This window comes from Phodopus roborovskii, unplaced genomic scaffold, assembly GCF_943737965.1.
Source record: "Phodopus roborovskii unplaced genomic scaffold, PHOROB, whole genome shotgun sequence".
Classification (NCBI taxonomy): Eukaryota; Metazoa; Chordata; class Mammalia; order Rodentia; family Cricetidae; genus Phodopus; species Phodopus roborovskii.
The window spans coordinates 380213-398424 of NW_026125917.1; the positions used below are offsets into that span (position 1 = coordinate 380213).

At 35.0% G+C, this 18212-nt stretch overlaps 1 protein-coding gene across 1 annotated transcript in view; it reads left to right on the forward strand.

Annotated features, from left to right (window-relative positions):
* LOC127217970 (teneurin-1-like) overlaps nucleotides 1-18212 on the forward strand; it is a 593057-nt gene that overhangs the window by 260789 nt on the left and 314056 nt on the right. The window contains exons 3-4 of the mRNA XM_051178980.1: nucleotides 11091-11351; nucleotides 13194-13250. Coding sequence (XP_051034937.1) covers nucleotides 11091-11351; nucleotides 13194-13250 — 318 coding nt within the window. The remainder of the gene's footprint in view (nucleotides 1-11090; nucleotides 11352-13193; nucleotides 13251-18212) is intronic.

Here is an 18212-nt window from a genome sequence, read left to right on the forward strand (position 1 = left end):
GTTTTGTTTATTTTACATGTGGTTCTTCTACATAGCAAAGGATGGCTCCAAACTTACCATTCCCAATGTATTATTTACCTTCTTTGATGTAGCAACAAAATAGATGACCAAACCCTGTGATCTATAAGCTATCTTCCTGATAAGATATGCTCATTGTGCAATAGTGGCATAAATGTTTTGAAAATAACCAGCCTCTTTTTGATTGGATCTAAAGCCCATTCTATGAAATGGAGGCAATACTGGGCACTGTTAATGGGGACAAGAACCTGTGGCTACATAGGACTTTGGCTCCAGGGGAAACCTACTACTACTATTCTCCTAACTGGACCTAGCATTAAAACTGCTAATGACTTTTTGCAGTATTTCTCTCAACCAAGGAACTTGTTAAGCAGAAGGATTCAATACAGACACCCACAGTGATTCAACAAACAGAGAATAAGATATTATATAGTGTGTAACGCTAAATGGTACCTATCAAATCCCTCCACCAAAAGCTCCCTCATGGAAGAGGGAAAAAAAGGTTGTATGAACCACAGGTAGTAGAAAACACCAAGAAAACAGAATGTTATGGATACAAGGGAGTGAGGACATGCACATATGCACTCACAGAAATTGTGGCAGCATGCAGAAGATCTGCACAAACACCAGTCAAACAAAACACAAACTTGGAGTAGATGAGGTGGGCATGGATTCCCATACATAGCAGAGGAGCTTACTAGGAGACAGGAAGTCAATTCCTTTCAATGATATGGCACTTTGCATGTTGACCGTACTCCACGGCAGGCTCAATGACTGCGAGTAGGTGGCCAATACAAACCACATTCTCTAAATCATACACATATACCACACACACACACACACACACACACACATACACAGAGAGAGAGAGAGAGAGAGAGAGAGAGAGAGAGAGGTTGGGTAACAGCATTACTTTGTGTCCTTATGTGGATAATGATATAGGGGAGGAACCAAGAAAAATTGGAAGAGGGGAATGAATATGATCCAAATACATTCTATGAAATTCCCAGAGAATTTATAAAAGCAATATTACTTTAAAAACCTGACCAAAACGTTTTAAGGGTTTATTTTGTCTAAAATTTGAAGATACACTCTATCATCAAGTAAGGAAAGCTTTGGCAGCTTATCAGGAGACAGCTGGCACAGCTGGCACATTATATTAATAGGCAAGAAGTAGAGGGAGATGAAAGCTCTCATTCAGTAAGCTTCTTCCATTTCTTACAGAATAAGACACAAACCATGAGAATGGTGCAGCCCTCCATTACAGTAGGTCTTCCCATTTCAATTAACCTCATGTAGGTAATACCTCACAGGAATTCCAAGATCATATCCTAATCTAAACACTTCCTCACAGATGTGCCTGAAGCTTTACCTCTTGGGTCATTCTAAATCCTGTCAGGTTGATAAATAATGTTAGCTATCACAGATACAGTCTCATTTTGGAGCTTAGGCTGGCATCAACCTTAAGTCCTATTGCTTCCATAAAGTGTGAGAACTGTAGTCATCCAAATGTCAGGCTGTTTGGCTTCTTTAACTCAAGATAATAACTTCCATATTTATTCACTATAAATATTTAATATTATTTGCTGTTGTGTGTGTAAATATGTTTTTGTCCCTTTTTAATGTTTCGGTACTACCCAACTATGTGGGTGTATATAGTTTGAATTTCTTCTGCTGATAGCCTTGTGAGATGTTTCCAACTTTCACCTCTCCCAAACAAGCCTGCAATAAGCATTAAAATATACATTACTATATTAGCATGCAATTTCATTTCTCTCTGGTAAATATTGATGGGTAGTACATTCTACAATATAGCATATAAGCATTTCACTTTGGAAGATATGAAGTTCTAACCAGTCCTAAAGCCAAATTTGTCCTTGAACTATGAAAAAAAAGAAAGAAAAATATAGTAACAAGACTGAAATGGAAACAACTGTTGCTACTCAACCTGGGATCACACATGGTGTGCACCAAGAAGCTATGATTGCCTACTCGTCCTCTTTAAGCTAGTTGGAACAGCCAAAATAATTAGTAAAAGACAGAAAATGAGATTTAGACAATGTGACATCATATGAAATAGGGCCAAAGATATACAGTGACTCCATTGAGTCCTTCAGATTCTGTAATGAAGTTAAAGTATACAAAGAGGACTCGGAATATTTACATCTTAGCAGTCTAGGTCAAGGTGTACTTCATGTACCATTGACTCACCATTGTCTCTGCAGCATTGTAAAGCTCTTACTTGGAGAGAAGAGTTTCAATTTCTGGCTATCCTAGGCTATTCATCCCAGGGCATGAGGTTTTCTGAGAAATTCCAATTTCTTGTGTCCATTTGGTTAGTGCTCTGGTAAATAAAGTGTCTCTTTAAAACATATTTTCTTACACTAGGCCAGTTGCACCATTACCAACTTATTTAAACAAGTGTTGGAACAAACTTAAGAACATGCTCTCTGTCACCTTTGTGGGCTGAGAGTTGAAATACTACCCAAAAGTTAACGTTTTACTTTGAAGGGAGTCCAAATGTAAAACTTCCTGATAGGTGGCCAGGTAGTTGTTACTCAGCTTTTACCCACTTGGAGGATTACATCATCATAAGCACTCCACAGGATACTTTCTAAACTCATTGTCATGGTGAGCTCTGTGTTGTGACTAATGACAAAGGCAAAAGATGTTTCTATTAACAAAAGCTTAAATGTCTTTTACTAATAGCTTTCAACTGGTTCCAATAAATCCCTGCAGTCCTATACTCTAGAGTGTATTTCTGAAGAATTTTTCTAACTTATTTTGTAACTCATTATGACAAATGGTATTCCTTTGAGTAACTATTTCTATCAGAGCATCCAGAAGGCTTACTCTACATTAGTCTAATATTGTAAATTGCTTGTTCCTCAGAATCCACAGATAGTAGCCTGCTGTACTTTCCTTCTTGCCAAATTTGCAGAGCATCAGTTATTGGAAATTCATGGACAGTTTAGTGAAAGAAAAATTTCCAAACTGAATTACTAAACATTTTTGTTAAGCAAAACCATTTTGTATGTGTCACAGTTATATTCATGATTTTAACCCTTTTATGAGTAATTTCATATATACATTGGATTATAAAGTTTTGATATGTAATAATACTTTGATATGTGAAATCACCTCAATTTATTTAGTTCTGCACAGATTACACAATTTATAATATTTTTTCTGTTTATTATGTATATTTAAGTATACATATCAGGGTATCTTGACATACTTGTCTTGCTATTTATTCATAACAAAAAAATTGTTATATAGTTACCATTTTTGGGTGTGTGATATTGATACCTCAAGCCCTGGCCATAAAGCCCAGTTCTGGTTCTAAAAGCTCACACTAAGAGAAAATGACTTGATATATAAACAGAAATTTTGAATTATTTGTTTACAGTTTGCCTAAAACTAGGGACATATATTCTTAATCTGTGTTTGCTTTGCCTAAAATAGTGTTACATTTTATAGAAAAGATGAAATAAAGCCAGGAAATATGCATATGTAGATTTCTCTGTGGACCCTAGTTATGGGAGCTGGGAGACAATCTTCTAAAAGATATGTTTTATTTTCTGACATCTGAACTCTTGCAGATAACCCCTTTTCAGAATCAACCTTTCATTCATTAAAATAATCCTAATGTTGCAGTATGAGTACCTAAATTCTACTTTTTTTTAACCACTCAGCGACATAAAGTTTTTAATATTGAAAGATATCAAAAATGTAGAAGATACTGTACAGTATAGGAGGCAACAGTTGGATTCAAGAGACAATATATATGATATAAATAATGAGAAAAATATATAGCCATGCATACGAGTATAAAATAGGTTCTAAGTGTTAGCATGAAAGGTAACATCACTGGGATGAAGGAAACTTAGAGAAAATTTTCTGAGAATGCTGAGACAGATTAGTGCATCATCAGATTAGATAAAGATCAAAGAGAAGGATTTTAGGTGCTTGACATGACATGTTCAGTGCCACAGAGGCAGTTATGAATAGAGTGTCTCAGAAAGGTATTAATAAGAACAATAAAGTGGGATGTAGTTTATTCAGTAATTCATGAGCATTGACTTGGGTTCTACTCTGACATCTTACTCATTCATCACAAAACAACTGCTATCAAAGAGCCATGGGATGTTTCAGAAGTCATATTGTAGGCTTTTATATATTTATGTGTGAAGCACTCACAAGTATCTTTAATGGTGTCACCCACTACATGGAATTGTACAGTAGATTAATGTAGTTTAAAATTTCAGACACACACGAGCCCAATTCACTGAGCAAACAGTGTTACATGCTTAGTGAGCATAATGCCAGTACTCAACCATACCTGGAAGACCACACTGGGCAATAAGGATGCAGGCCCCAAAGTTTTATGAATAGCCAGAAAATTGAACCAACACAAGTAAGAAATGAGAAATTTTTAGGGCCATTGAACATCATGTACTTGCAGTGTTCAGTAGCCCTGAAAATTTCTCATTTAAGCCAGGAAGTCCCTGTCTTATTCGAAATGTTGAAATAAAGCCAGCATGTGCAAGTTCTCATTGATCAAATTTCAACTGTTGTCCAGGACATCATCTCTTTTATGGTCCCTGATTTCCTTTTCATGTTCTTGTCACAAAGACTGTTCAACTGGCATTCCTCCTTTTCACTGTCTCTCTCTCTCTCTTTATGTGAATACAGTCAAAAGGAAGAGATCTCTAAGATGAAAAATTAGTTGAGGAAATGGCATTTGCTTATTCCCAAATTAAATTTATTTCCTCTCTTTAGACTGTTTATTGTTTTGATCCAGCTCTAAAATCTTTAAGTATGATCCAAGTTTGTTTAGATTTCCCCCAGGTTCCTGTCTCATCTCTTTTGACTTTGTGCAATTATTTTTTGGGCTTCCCAGATAAAGGCTATTATTTTACATAGTAATGTTTCACTGTACTTTTGAGAGTATTCTTTTTGGCATCAGATTGGTTTTCTTGTTTGTTTGTTTTCTTTTCTCTCTTTCTTTCTTTCTTTTTTTTTTTTTTTTTAATTTATGTTCTGGTACGGTTCCAGGTTGGCAGTAGCAGTTTCTAATAGATGATCAATGTTTATACTTCTGGGTTTAAACACTGCAGGAATTTGCTGGTGTCCTTTCTGTATAACTATCAGATGGAGAGATCTTGAAAGTGAAATAAGGCATCATTAGCACTTGGAAATGCAAAAAGGAGAGTGGGTTTCAGGAAGAAAATTATTTTATTTTTTTCTCTGATAACCACAAGCCCCAACTCTACATGTTCAGCGAACTCCCCCTCTCAGTCCTATACCCCAGAAAAGGCAGATTAGCCTCCAGCCTGAAACTAAAAGTCAGATTTCCATGACATGCTTTTATTACTTTGCTGTCATTAGGGCCTTTAAAGAGACTCTCTGTGGAACTTTGCAAAGGACATGACTTAGTCATGCAAACTCACGCTGCTCACTTTCTTATGCAGCAGCAAACAATTGATAAAGGGTTTTCATAATGAGAAAAGGAAATTAAAAATTGGACTAATCCTTTAAGAAAAACCAGCAAAGGCTGCTGTTTTTGTTTTTTGACTTGAAATTGAGTGAGTTTTCAGTGAAGCTGTGTTGGAGTACACTCAGATCAACTGATTTCTTCGAAAATGTGATATCATTTTCTTTTGAAAGGCTCCAAACTGAGAAACAGAAAACAGTTTCCAGTAGTGAAAATTATTTGTCTCATATCAAGGATTGCTAATTACTTTCTTTGTATTTTTCTTTGCTAGAGATTGTAATAAACTATTAAATATTCCCTAGAACCAGTAATGGATTTTTAAGTGGTCAATAATATTTTTCAATTGTGTGAATTCATTATAACAGAGTCCTGTTTATGATAACCTGATGGTAAAGTGGTAATTTTATGTTTTTACTGAGAAAGCATTTTCACAGTTGCATTTTTTAAATTTAGTATTTTAAATGTTCTGTATATTAATAAATGTGTAATTCGCAATGATTCCTCAGGCTGCACCAATACTTTAATGCACTGAGTTTTCTAATGATAACACAAGAACTTATTTAGCTTCTATGTGTACTTTTTCATCACAAAGCTCTTTCTGTGTAATTGTTGACCAGTCGTATTTTGTTCTGAGAGTCTCAGGTTATAATTAGAAGTTGACCTTTAGATTCTTATTTTGAGATGTTGCTATATATTTTACAATTAAAGACTCTGAATTACCTCAAGTGACTTATTTTTAAAAACTGTATAAGTAATAACTTTTATTTCTATATAATTCATGAGTTGTCATGACACAAACTAAGAGCAATAATTTTTCATCATCCATTATTTTGGAAATAACCTCTTCTTATTATATATTAAATCCCCAAAATTTCAAGTCATAGCTAAAATAACCATGTTCCTTGACTTTGCAATATTAGCCTGGATCATGATGCTTTGAAAATCCTTGGAATATTGATAGGTAGAAGTTTAAGGATAATAAATTCATGGACTTTTCAAAAGCTTACAAATAGGACTTCTATAAAATTGGAGATATAGCTAATATTATTTTTCCTTTTCTAGTTCTGATAAATGACTTTGCCACACTTGCCACCTAAAAATCAACATCTGCATTCAGACAGAAAATTCACTACCTCGTTTTATGCAACACCTCAGTATTTAAGTAATTAATTTCTTTTCATCATTATGGGTAGCCTAGGGTGATGCAACATGTCAGAATGTTTCAAGCTATTCTCATGCTTTGCTACTATTGGATACTCATGTAACTGTGGAAGGCTCAGCAGTTACAGTTTCATCCTACTTTCTATCTAAATGTGATTGTCAGTTGCTAATCTCCTTAAGAAAATATCAAGCCCAAGAGGATCACTAAAATAAAATGCACCCATTAACCTTGACTGTCTCTTGGTTTAGATTTAAGTAAGAATATTTCTGTTCACTTTCCTTGTAATTTCTTTAACTGAGGTGACAGGAACAGCGTCTTTCTTTGGTATTTGTGAAATTGTAACTCAATCAAGATAATAGGTATCTGTCCTGGTTAATTTTTAATTACCTGCTTGAAACAACCAAGATTCATCTGAGAAGAAGCACTCTCAATTAAAAATGATTGCCCAGATCAGATTGGCCTATGGCTGTGACTATGGGGAGTCATCTTGATTGTTGATTGATGTATGAGGGCCTTCTCTCCCTCTCTCCTTCCCTCTTTCCTACTCCCTCTCTCTCACTCTCTCTCTCTCTCTCTGGATCAAGATGTATCTCTCAGCTATAATGTATCTTCAACACCATGCCTGTCTGCCACCATACTCTTTTCCATAATGATAATGAGCTAAACATCTGAAACTAAAAGCAAATCACCCAACTAAATGCTTTCTTTGATAAGAGTGTCTAGAACATGGTGTCTCTTCATAGCAATGTAATAGTGACCAAGACAGTAAGGAATTTCTGTGTTCTATTTCTTTGTTTGTATTTTATACTAGGCCATATGTGGTTGTGTTACATTGCAGTTTTAGTTTATATTTTTCTGATAACTGTGTTAAATATATTTTATTCATTTATTAGCCAATCTTATATCACTTATTGTGAAATATCTTCTCAAACCTATTATCCATTTTAAAAACTGGATGTTCACTCTTCTAATCTCTCCTATGTAGTCTCTTGCAGTATAGTAAAATAATTTTATCTCAGAATAAAAATTAGAAACATTTTCATGGGACTGCAGGTACATTTACTTAAACATCTCTATCCTATTTTATTCTTGGAATGTAGTTGGAATGCAGATTCTCATGTATCAGTCTAGCCATTTAAATCTTAGGACTATACATTCCTTTCTCTTGTGGATAGCCTTTTGGTAAGAACAGGTCTTTAATAAACACAGCTGAACTTTATCTGCTCTAGGGAATATGTAGCATTTTAGGTAGCAAGTTTATATGTGCGTGGCTAAAAACAACCACTAAGAGTACATTGAATTGCTTGTTAAATAATGTATCCTGTGGGGATTTAAAGCAGAATTCATACTTTTGTGTATTTAAGAAATTTTTTAGCAATAATAACGTTGACTTCAGGAAAAGGAAGTAAAGCAGTTCAATGAACATCACTTGTGATGATAAAATATTTCTCTCCCTTTCTTTGCATTTTCACAATCACTCTAGTTTTGCCTCCTTCACCACTTTATACAAATGAACAGCTAATGGCTTGCAAAGATCTTTTCAACTATAGTTTGTTGAAGAAAGAATACATTTGTCTAACTTACTTAATTAGAATATTTATGATTTAGCCTTTGTATTCTAAATGATACTATATAAAACAAATTGGTTATCCTGTGCAATTTTTGGTAATATTAAATGACATTTACTTTTAAAGGAACAAATCAATGCTCAAATTTCCTTTTAAGTCAGAAAATAAATCTCTTTAACAAAAATGGAGTCTGCCTACATCTGTCAGTGCTTCCTTGAGGGAAAAATATTTCTCCCGGTGTTTTATCAATCTAGAATGGCAAGTTGTCCTCTATTTGTATTTACTCATCTTTTTTTTTCAAGAAATGTTATGACTCAGATGTTCATTTTAAAAATCTTTGTAAATTCACATCTCATGTTCCACCACCTGAGTGAAACTAAATATGTCATTGTTTTGGGACGTGACTTTCCTAATTAGTTATCTAAATCTATGAAAAATACATGGAGGTACATCACAGCCATTCAGAACAAATATTTTCTTTTATTTGCCCCCAGAATTCAAGCTGGCAGGTGAAAATCTGCAGTAATGCCATGGTACGTTTGTACCTTCACTGATTTCCTTTTCCCATGGACTTTAGAGAAAACTCTAAGACCTAAGTTTTCAAACTGTGTTTCCAATGATGACTACAGGCCACACCTTAAAATCCTTTTAAATGCAAACTATTTACTCCAACTGCATACCTACTGCATTACGCATTAAAGCACAGGGCAGGGTAGAAGCTATAGTAAGGTACACCCATTTGTTTTAACAAGCCTTCCAGATGATTCTGAGGTAAGCAAGTTTGAGAAATGGTATTCTAGGGAAAGGAAAGGAGCTGTGTTGAAAAACCTATGTAGCATTCTATTAGTTTACCTATAAGTGGACATGTTCATTAACAAGTTGCTGTAGCAACACTAATATTGTAGTATTCAATAAAGAATCATGGTGAAATTAGAATGAATATTCCAAGGTTTACACTGAGTAAAATGAATTTTGTTTTTTAACCTTACGGCAGAAAAGGCCATGATTTAATAAGGTTTTGTGTTTGATAAGTGAAGCCGAAGCTATCTTTAAAACATTATTTCCTTGAACTTGACATAAATTCTAGTAGAAAAGTACAGTTTTTGAAAGAAACTAATCTATGCAATCACAAAGTAGCATTCTGAGTAGTGACTTTCAACTCTAGAAGAATATATTGTTATTGAATTTCCTAATACATTATAGTAGATTTATTTGTCTTTAATGTCTTTTTCACAAAGCACAGTGCTAGGAGCATAAAACTATTAACCACACATTATACACTGCCTTCTGAATTTTCTTTAGTACATGGTCTAAGAGTAAACATTTTCTATATTCAAAGAATTGGATTCATGTTAGTTTGCATTTTATTGATATGTGGTATGGATTAGATGCCGTCAGTTAAGCCTTTTCCCAGACAATTGACATACCCTGTCTCCCATGTCAGTCTGAGAAAATCCTATGTAGTGTACTACATCCCCGGATTACCTTATCTAAGTATTACATGGACATTTCAAATGATATGTCTTGGCATGTGGTCATTTTTCATTAACTTATTAGGATTGTTAAAGCATCCCACATCTTTTGACACATTGCCATAATTGAATATATATTGACTATAAGACAGAATTCCAGATAATCGTGCAGTAGGTGGATAGAGCTTTACTGGTGTCTAGCAGAAATGATGCTCATGTTGTACATTGTAGCAATAACAAATAAATAAATGAATACAGAAATAGAGGCTTTTGCTGTTTGGTGTACGCTGATGGAAAAGTACCACCAGCATACTGGATTTTATTTTTTCATTTACTAATGACATGATTACTGAAGATTCTAACCATGTTAGATTTCTAAAATTTGGAAGGAAATGGAAAACATCCAAACTGTGAGGTACTGCCATGTTACAATATCGATTTTGTATGTTTTGTTGTTATTATTTGTTTAAAGAGCAAAGAAATAATTATCCCTCATCTACCCCCAGTCTCTTCCAGAATTGCAGCCATCTAGCTTCCCAAGTTTGCCCTCTTTGAGTTATCAGAAAAGCTTAACTCTTTTTCCTTCTTTTCTATCTCTGCTCTGTTTACCCTCACACTTTGGGCTTCCTTACTCTTTCACTTTAGCCCTTCTGGCATTGATATGGTCCTTGCAGGCTAAGTCAAGGGCATGTTTTTTCTCATTTTTTCACTCTCCTCCTCCTCTAGGTAGCCGTTTGGTGTTATAGACTGTCTACCTTGGGATTTTTCTTTTAAGGTCAAGTACAGTCATTCTCCAGCATTAAAACAAAACAAAAGAATTGGCAAAAAGTACACCTTAAACTCATTTGGAAACAGTGGAAAACAATTATTAGTTGCTCATAATTTTAGAGTATGTACTTGAATAATCTATTTGATTAATGTTTTTCTGTTTTATATTTCTTATTAGATTATATATAATATATATGTTATACTTAGAAAAGCAAATAATTTTGCTATTTTCAGCATAGGTGTACGGTATAGATCATATATATTCATTTTCTAAGAGAAATTGCTTTCGAAGACATCTCTCTATACTTTATACTTATTATACATACTTATTTTATTATATTTTGTGCAACCAAGATATTATTGCTCTAAGCTATTTTGAGAATGCTTTTTTTAAAACCAGAACCTTGTAAGAATCAAAAGGAGCATAATTTTAAGTATAGAAGTACAAAATAAGCACAGAATTCTAGCTACCATAACTTTGCTAACTTTGCAAAAACTCACAAATACTAGAAATGGGGAAGTGGAAACTTGAGGACAGAAAAATGAAAGTTAGTGGTTTTGTTCATACTTATATACCCTCTTGTCTGAACTTTGATTCTTTTCAGAGATAGAATTCTGTGAAACACCTCCTACTTTGTGCTCTGGCTATCAGACAGACATGCACAGTGTTTCTCGGCATGGCTACCAGCTAGAGATGGGGTCTGATGTGGACACAGAGACAGAAGGTGCTGCGTCACCTGACCATGCGCTCAGAATGTGGATAAGAGGCATGAAGTCAGAGCATAGTTCCTGTCTGTCCAGCAGGGCGAACTCTGCATTGTCCTTGACTGACACTGACCATGAACGGAAGTCTGATGGGGAAAATGGTAAGAAAGCTAAATCTGCAATTCAAATGAAATTCATGAAGAATGGCTTTCCTCCTTTGCTTTGTTATCACTTCTTATATCTGCCCATCTTTCATTTGGTATGCAGAATACAAATACATGTTAGCAGGTTCCCAGGAAAAAGGAGTATACTTAAGTATGTGGCAAATAGACACATTTATTTATAACGACACAGAATAGTCTTCATTTCTGAGGAACCCCCTAGAGAAATTATCTCATGTAGTCAGCAATATTGTGAATGTCTTATTCATTACTCACCTTTTATTTTTATTTTCCAGTGCTACCCCAGTGGGATTTATTATAGGAAATACTCATTTCATGTGTTTTGGCTTTATATCAGTGTATGAACAAGTAGATGAACAATTATATAGCATGCACAGTCTCTGTAGGGACTCTCTATTTTGATCCAAATTAACTTGCTGGGTGTATAAACAGATTCACATTAACCACATTAGAATGAAATTATTTCACATACACAATTATTTTAAAGACACCAGTCATTTGCCAGACAATAACTACTAGCAGCAATATCATTATGTTGTAATTATATATGATTTCCTTATACAATTAGAAAATGAAATGTTTTCACTTTCTGAGTTTTGAGGAAGAAGTTAACTTATTTAAAGTGTGTTCTTCTCCCTCTATCAAAAAGTAATTTCATAATAGGCATATTAAATGATTATTAATCAAATTCATCTAGTTTAACCATAATTTTCTTTGTCAAAATTTTATGAGTTCCCTTTTATCCACATTCATGTTAGCATAATAAGTAAATTAAACCATTTTAAAATGACAAATACTTTTTGCCTCATCATGCAATCACATAACATCCTTATATATTAAATGAAAACAAATAAATTTTTCTAGCAGAACAAAGGGATGGGGAGAGCTGAGAAAAGAGGATAGTAGAAAAATATACCCGCTATTCAATATATGCCTGTAAGAACAGAATTTAAGTGAAAACAAACAGTAATACAGAAAGCATCATTGTCTATGTTTCAGTCTCATTCTGGGTGGTAAATTCCTCCTCCAGCTGGTGCCCCTTCCTAATTCCAGTATGAGATTCCTTGGGAAATTCCCATTTCTTTGGGGTCCATTGTCGTTTCAGTCATCTGGTAGTCAGATTAAAAGACACAGCTGTCTCTTTTCAGTATGTTCATCTCTGCCAGGCTGGTTATATCCCCTCATACAAACAATTGCTATAAGATCACTAAGTTGAAACTTACATGGAGAAAGAATTTTTGTCCTAGACTATACCATTCTATCTTATGTGATCATCAGTGGGTTTTCTTTTAGGGATGAGGAAAATTGTAGAAGAAAGTAGCATTGATGTTTCCAAGACTCTGAAAAGAAAAAGCACTATGTTTTAATGAGGGAATCTTATGATACATATATAGGTTATTTTTTATCAATGCTGTTACGTTAAAAAAAAAAACACCTGAATGTGGGTGTCAGTTAGGAGGCCTGTGCAGTCTATGGGGTCTCTTGTAGTGGATCACTATTTATCTTTAGTATATGAATGGATTTTGGGAGCCCGTCCCACGGGGAAGGCCTAGGCCCTGCCCCAAATGATGACACAGACTTTGATGATTCCCCTATGGAAGGCCTCACCCTCCCTGAGGTGTGGATAGATGGTGGGATGGGGGGGGGGGATCTGTGGTGGACATGGGAGGATTGGAGGAAGAGGGAACTGGGATTGATTTATAAATTATGATTATTTCCAATTCAAATTAAAAAAAACACTTGATGCATTGTTCATGTTGAAATTTGAGGAATGTCAGACAACTTAGAGAAAGATTAATAGTAAAATGTTTAATGTTACAGGTTTTAAATTCTCTCCTGTTTGTTGTGACATGGAGGCTCCAGCTGGTTCTACTCAAGGCAAGTGTTTTGAAATATTTGACTACAAGTTACTTTTACGTCATTCAATCATGACACCCATCTAGTCCAGAAAATGAACATTATCCACCTGACAAGTAACACCTAAGGCTAAACAAATGAAATTATCAGAGATTAGTCTAGTGACAATTGCTTTACTCCTTTAACTGTATGTACTTCCCTTATGAAGGTAAGCTTAAAGGTAGGTAGGGATAACAGCAAGACATGCTTTTAGGAAAAAAAAATCCTCATTTGTCTTGGGGTTCTGCTTTAAACAGAATACCTTTTTGTTCTTATTCTTGTTTTGTTCTAATTTTGTTTTGCATTTAGAATGGTTTTAACATGGTACAAATCTGATGGTGTCATAACTTTAAATTGCTACCTAGCAGATTACCTTGGTTCTTTTCTCCAGATGCTACTATCTTGGCCTCACAATCACATTTTATTCATGTCATCAATTAAAAATAACTCATTAAAAAAGAAAGAGAAAAACTAAAAGCAAAAAGCAGGTCATTATTTAACGAAGACTTTTAGTTTTGCAGTTCTTTGGGAAGGAGGCATTGATGGTTGTTTACTTCTTTATTGTATTCATCAGCTTTGTTCCTTTGAAGAATGATATGCAAAACAACATTTATAAATGATTTGTATGACTAGTGGTAGATCTTTCATCAAACCACATTTATTAAAAATTATGAGGTGGTCAGGCTATAAAAACTTAGAATAGTAATTAAAACATAGGCAATTTTAATATTTACTATCCTTGTTTGATCAACATTTCTAAGTCCCCAAACATATCATCATATAATTATTTGATTTCAGATGAGATCGGGCACTTTCAGGGTGGTATGACCATAGACTATTTGATTTCAGGCTATTGCCCCTACTTCATTATTTCTTTTATTATAATTATAATATAATTACATCATTTTCTTTTTCCTTTCTTCTTGCCTCTTTTACAAGACAAAGGGTAAACAATGATTCATAAACATTTTTCATAGTAGAATATCCTCAAGTCCTTTCTTTTCTCTTAGATCATGTTTTTCTGTTATGTGAAACTGAACTTCTCCACTTAGAGTTCTGTGTTTTACTCTGTCTCCTACTATTTCTAACAAGGAGTATATAATTTTCAATCTCATTTATAACCTATAGTAAAATTCCTCTAGTATAGAAACTAAATTTCAACTGATAATAGCCAGGGTTAGCCTGTATTTAATATTTTCTTAGCGAAAACATGAGAGTATAAGTGCTTTTGTTTTCCCAGATGCACATTTATTTAAAGGAAAAATATTTTCAACTCATTTAACTCTGTGTTTGCATGCAAATGGAGCTATTTATTTCCCACTGATATCATCCATTCATTAAAGCATGCCAGCAGGGTATCTATCTCATTAACTCATTAACTTGAATTTATATATTCTATATTTGAAACAAAAAAGCTTAAAATACTTTTGATTTATAAGTTTGAGCAGCTCAGATTCCATGCCACCCTATCTCTGTGGTTCAATTAGTCTCAGTGACATTTTATTTTGTTTTTGCCTTCCTACACTTTCTGCTTTTTTCAATTATTGATGACACTATGGAAGCAGTATTATGAAACACGTTAGGATGATTTAAGCCTCACTACTTGTGAATGAGGGATACAAGCTCAGATAAGTGAAATTGTTAATTTGGGTGAGTTATTCAACCACAAAAGAATCTAAGAAGTGAAATCAAAGATGCATACAATTCTGTCCATAATATGTATGCTGTATGACCTCGTGGTACCTAATGGTTCTACTTGTGTTCCAGAATTTTGCCTCAATAGACTGATTTCTTTCATTTATTTGATAGGCTAAACCTTAAAATATTTTCTTCCATTTTATGAACCATGTTTTGATAATCTCAATTTAATTTAAATCTGTAACATGTTATATCCCCCAAAGAATTATACTAAAACTCAACTTCACTATTGGAATATTTGAAAAAAGACTGGAAAATAACAGGCAACAAAATGGATATGTTTTTCTAGGTTTTTACAGTACTATCAGAATATTACTATGTTATTGAATCCTGACCATTTGACCTAAGGCAATCCTTTAATATCTATAAATACTTAATTTTCTATTAAGAAATCCACATGTTCATTAGTTACCTTAACCTTTGTACCCGACTAACAGTTTGATGTCATACTCCTTTCATTATACCCATCTCACAGTAGCATTTCAACTATTTGTCCTAGATTTTCACACCTCACAAAAAGTGTTATCAAGCACTAGACTAGATAGAAATGTGGCCTGCTTTATTCGCTGTTATAGCTTCAATACAGCATCTCCACTATAATTACAGAGCAGATAAGTAAGAATCATGTCATGTTCAGAGGCTGGGGAGTATGAAGTACAAGATAATGTATTTTTCATGAATTATCTTTGATCGCATGACTCTCTCCAAAGGAAATGCTACACTGAATTGGGCCTATGGTTATCTAACAAGCAACTTTGCTTCTGACAAATGATCGCCCCAACATTTCTTAGAACTACAATAATACTACTTTTTATTAGCCAATGTTCTCTAAAGTAACAGCGCTTATATAATGAATATCCATATATTAAACAGGGACTATATTAGAGTGGTAAACCCGCAGTTTCCTGACTGAAAGACCAAGAACCTGATATTTGTGTACTCCTTGACATAGTATGTTTCAGCAATGTCAGTCTGATACTAGAGTGTTGGGGGATTCTGAGCAAGCTGCTGGTTTTTAGTCTATGTTAGAATCCTGAGGAAGTAGGTACCTATACCAGGGAAGAAATGCTCAGCAACAGGATAGATGAACTTACCAGTGAGAGTAAGGGCAAGCTGACAAACACCAAGAGCTTCCTTCTTTCAGGTCATTTTATGTGCCCTTCCACTAGCAGACAAGGCCCATATTTAAGGTTTATTTTCCCCAACTCAAATGACCCAAGCAAGATAATCTCTCACAAGTATGCTTACCTATTTGGGTTATACTTGATTCTAATTTTTGTCAAGTTGAAAATTATGATTAGACATCTTAAGCCCACCCCTTGCCAATTTGAATAGAAGCACATCTGCTTATATCACGCTTCATTTCCAAATGGAAACATAAACCAAGTCATAATTACCATTTCTGCAACTGGTCACATGGCATTAGCTGGAATTTATAATTACTTTCATGTACTACCCATTCTGTATTTCTTCCACCCACAGCAACCAGCTCAGCTAGTTTTAGTTGTTTTACAGGAGGAGGTGTTAGTATTCAGGCATTTGTACTGGCCTGTTCTTGGGGTTTTGACAGGATACACCCTCAGCTGCAGCCACTAAGAGAACCAGCTGTACACATTCACTATGTTCCCTTTTTAATGACCTTGCCTAACTCCTCTCTCTCTCTCTCTCTCTCTCTCTCTCTCTCTCTCTCTCTCTCTCTCTCTGTGTGTGTGTGTGTTCTACTCTCTCTCTCCCTCTCTCCTTTTCTCTCTCTCCCCCTCTTTCATCTCTCCTGCTGGTCTTGCCTCCAAAAGCTGGTCTCCCACTTCCCTTTCACCTTTTTATGACCCCTTTCCCCAATTAAAACAACAACAACAACAACAACAAAAAAAAACCCTCTGCTTAAATCCTGAACACAGACTCATGGCATCTTTCTCTCACATGCTGCTTTTCTTAAATTACAACAGGAGGGGCTCTATACTTTTTTTTTTTCTTGAAGGTTCTGTGCCCTTTGTCATTCTGCCTGAATCCAGTTGTTGTAGTTTCACATTAGCTTTAACCACAGGACATGGTAGCAACAAGATATACCCTAATGGGTCCCCTGAACTCCAAGTATAATCTTTATTATCTCTGTTATAGGGAAGTGAATCAATTGCTGCCTGGAAGTCTGAACCACCCTTCTATAATACTGTTTTTGCTATTTTAGCCTGTTGATTTTTGTGCCTCAGAAGTTCAATGGGAGCAGTTAAAAATCTGAACTTCTAGATCAATGGAATGTTTTTGATGTCTACTAGCAAGAACACTTCCCCAGCTGGACCCAACACTTCTGTGTCAGTAGAACTTAAAGTTGTGGGAACAGGAAGCAAATTTGTTCCTAATGGGCCACTAGAAGTGATAGTGAGTGGAACTGTTCCCATTTACAGGACTTCATGCCTGAACCCATAGATTCTGGCTAAGGGTAAAAACATCACCATTTATTCAGACTAATTATTCACCTAATTGTAACTCTGTTTTAAATGCCATTCTTTCTGTGAAGTCAACTGTGTCAGGATAGCAGGCAACCTAATGTGATCAGCGACTTGAGAGTAGACCAGTTGTCACACTTGTGTGCCTAAGAATTGAGTTTCTTCAGCAGGAGTAATTCTATGTGCAATGCCATAACACTGGATAAGGCATTCTGTGAGTCCCTATATGGTAGGTTTATCAGAAGCATCATGTTTAAGAAAGGCAAGTCCATAAACAAAATAAGTGTAAATTCCAATAAGTTAAACTCACTGTACTTTCTACATAGGAAGTAAGCCAATATACCTTATGTGCCTTCTGGCTGGTCACCCTTGGGAATGGTATCATATTAGAAGGTGAGTGTTACTCTCTGTTACTGGCAGACCTGACAGTCGGCAGAAGCTGTGGCCAATTCACCTTGGAAGTTTATTTGTTGAGCCCATGAATACCCTCTCTTTCTGCCACAGTGGTCACTCTGTTCATGGGCCTATTGATAATAGCAGGGGATTCTGTTGAAAGATGCTGACTGTCTGAAGAACAGGTTCTCCTATGCTGTTGTTTATTGACCTCTATTGAAGTCACCATTTAATAAACATTTGCATAATATCCAATCCTGTTCACTTACTTGTACCATTTGTAAAAAGTGTATTCAAATACTCGTTCCCCATTTTTTTTCTCACAAATTTTCCAATAAGGTTGTTTCCAAATACCTGATCATCCAGCCAATCAGTTGGCTACAGCTTATGAATCAAAAAATAACTGGAC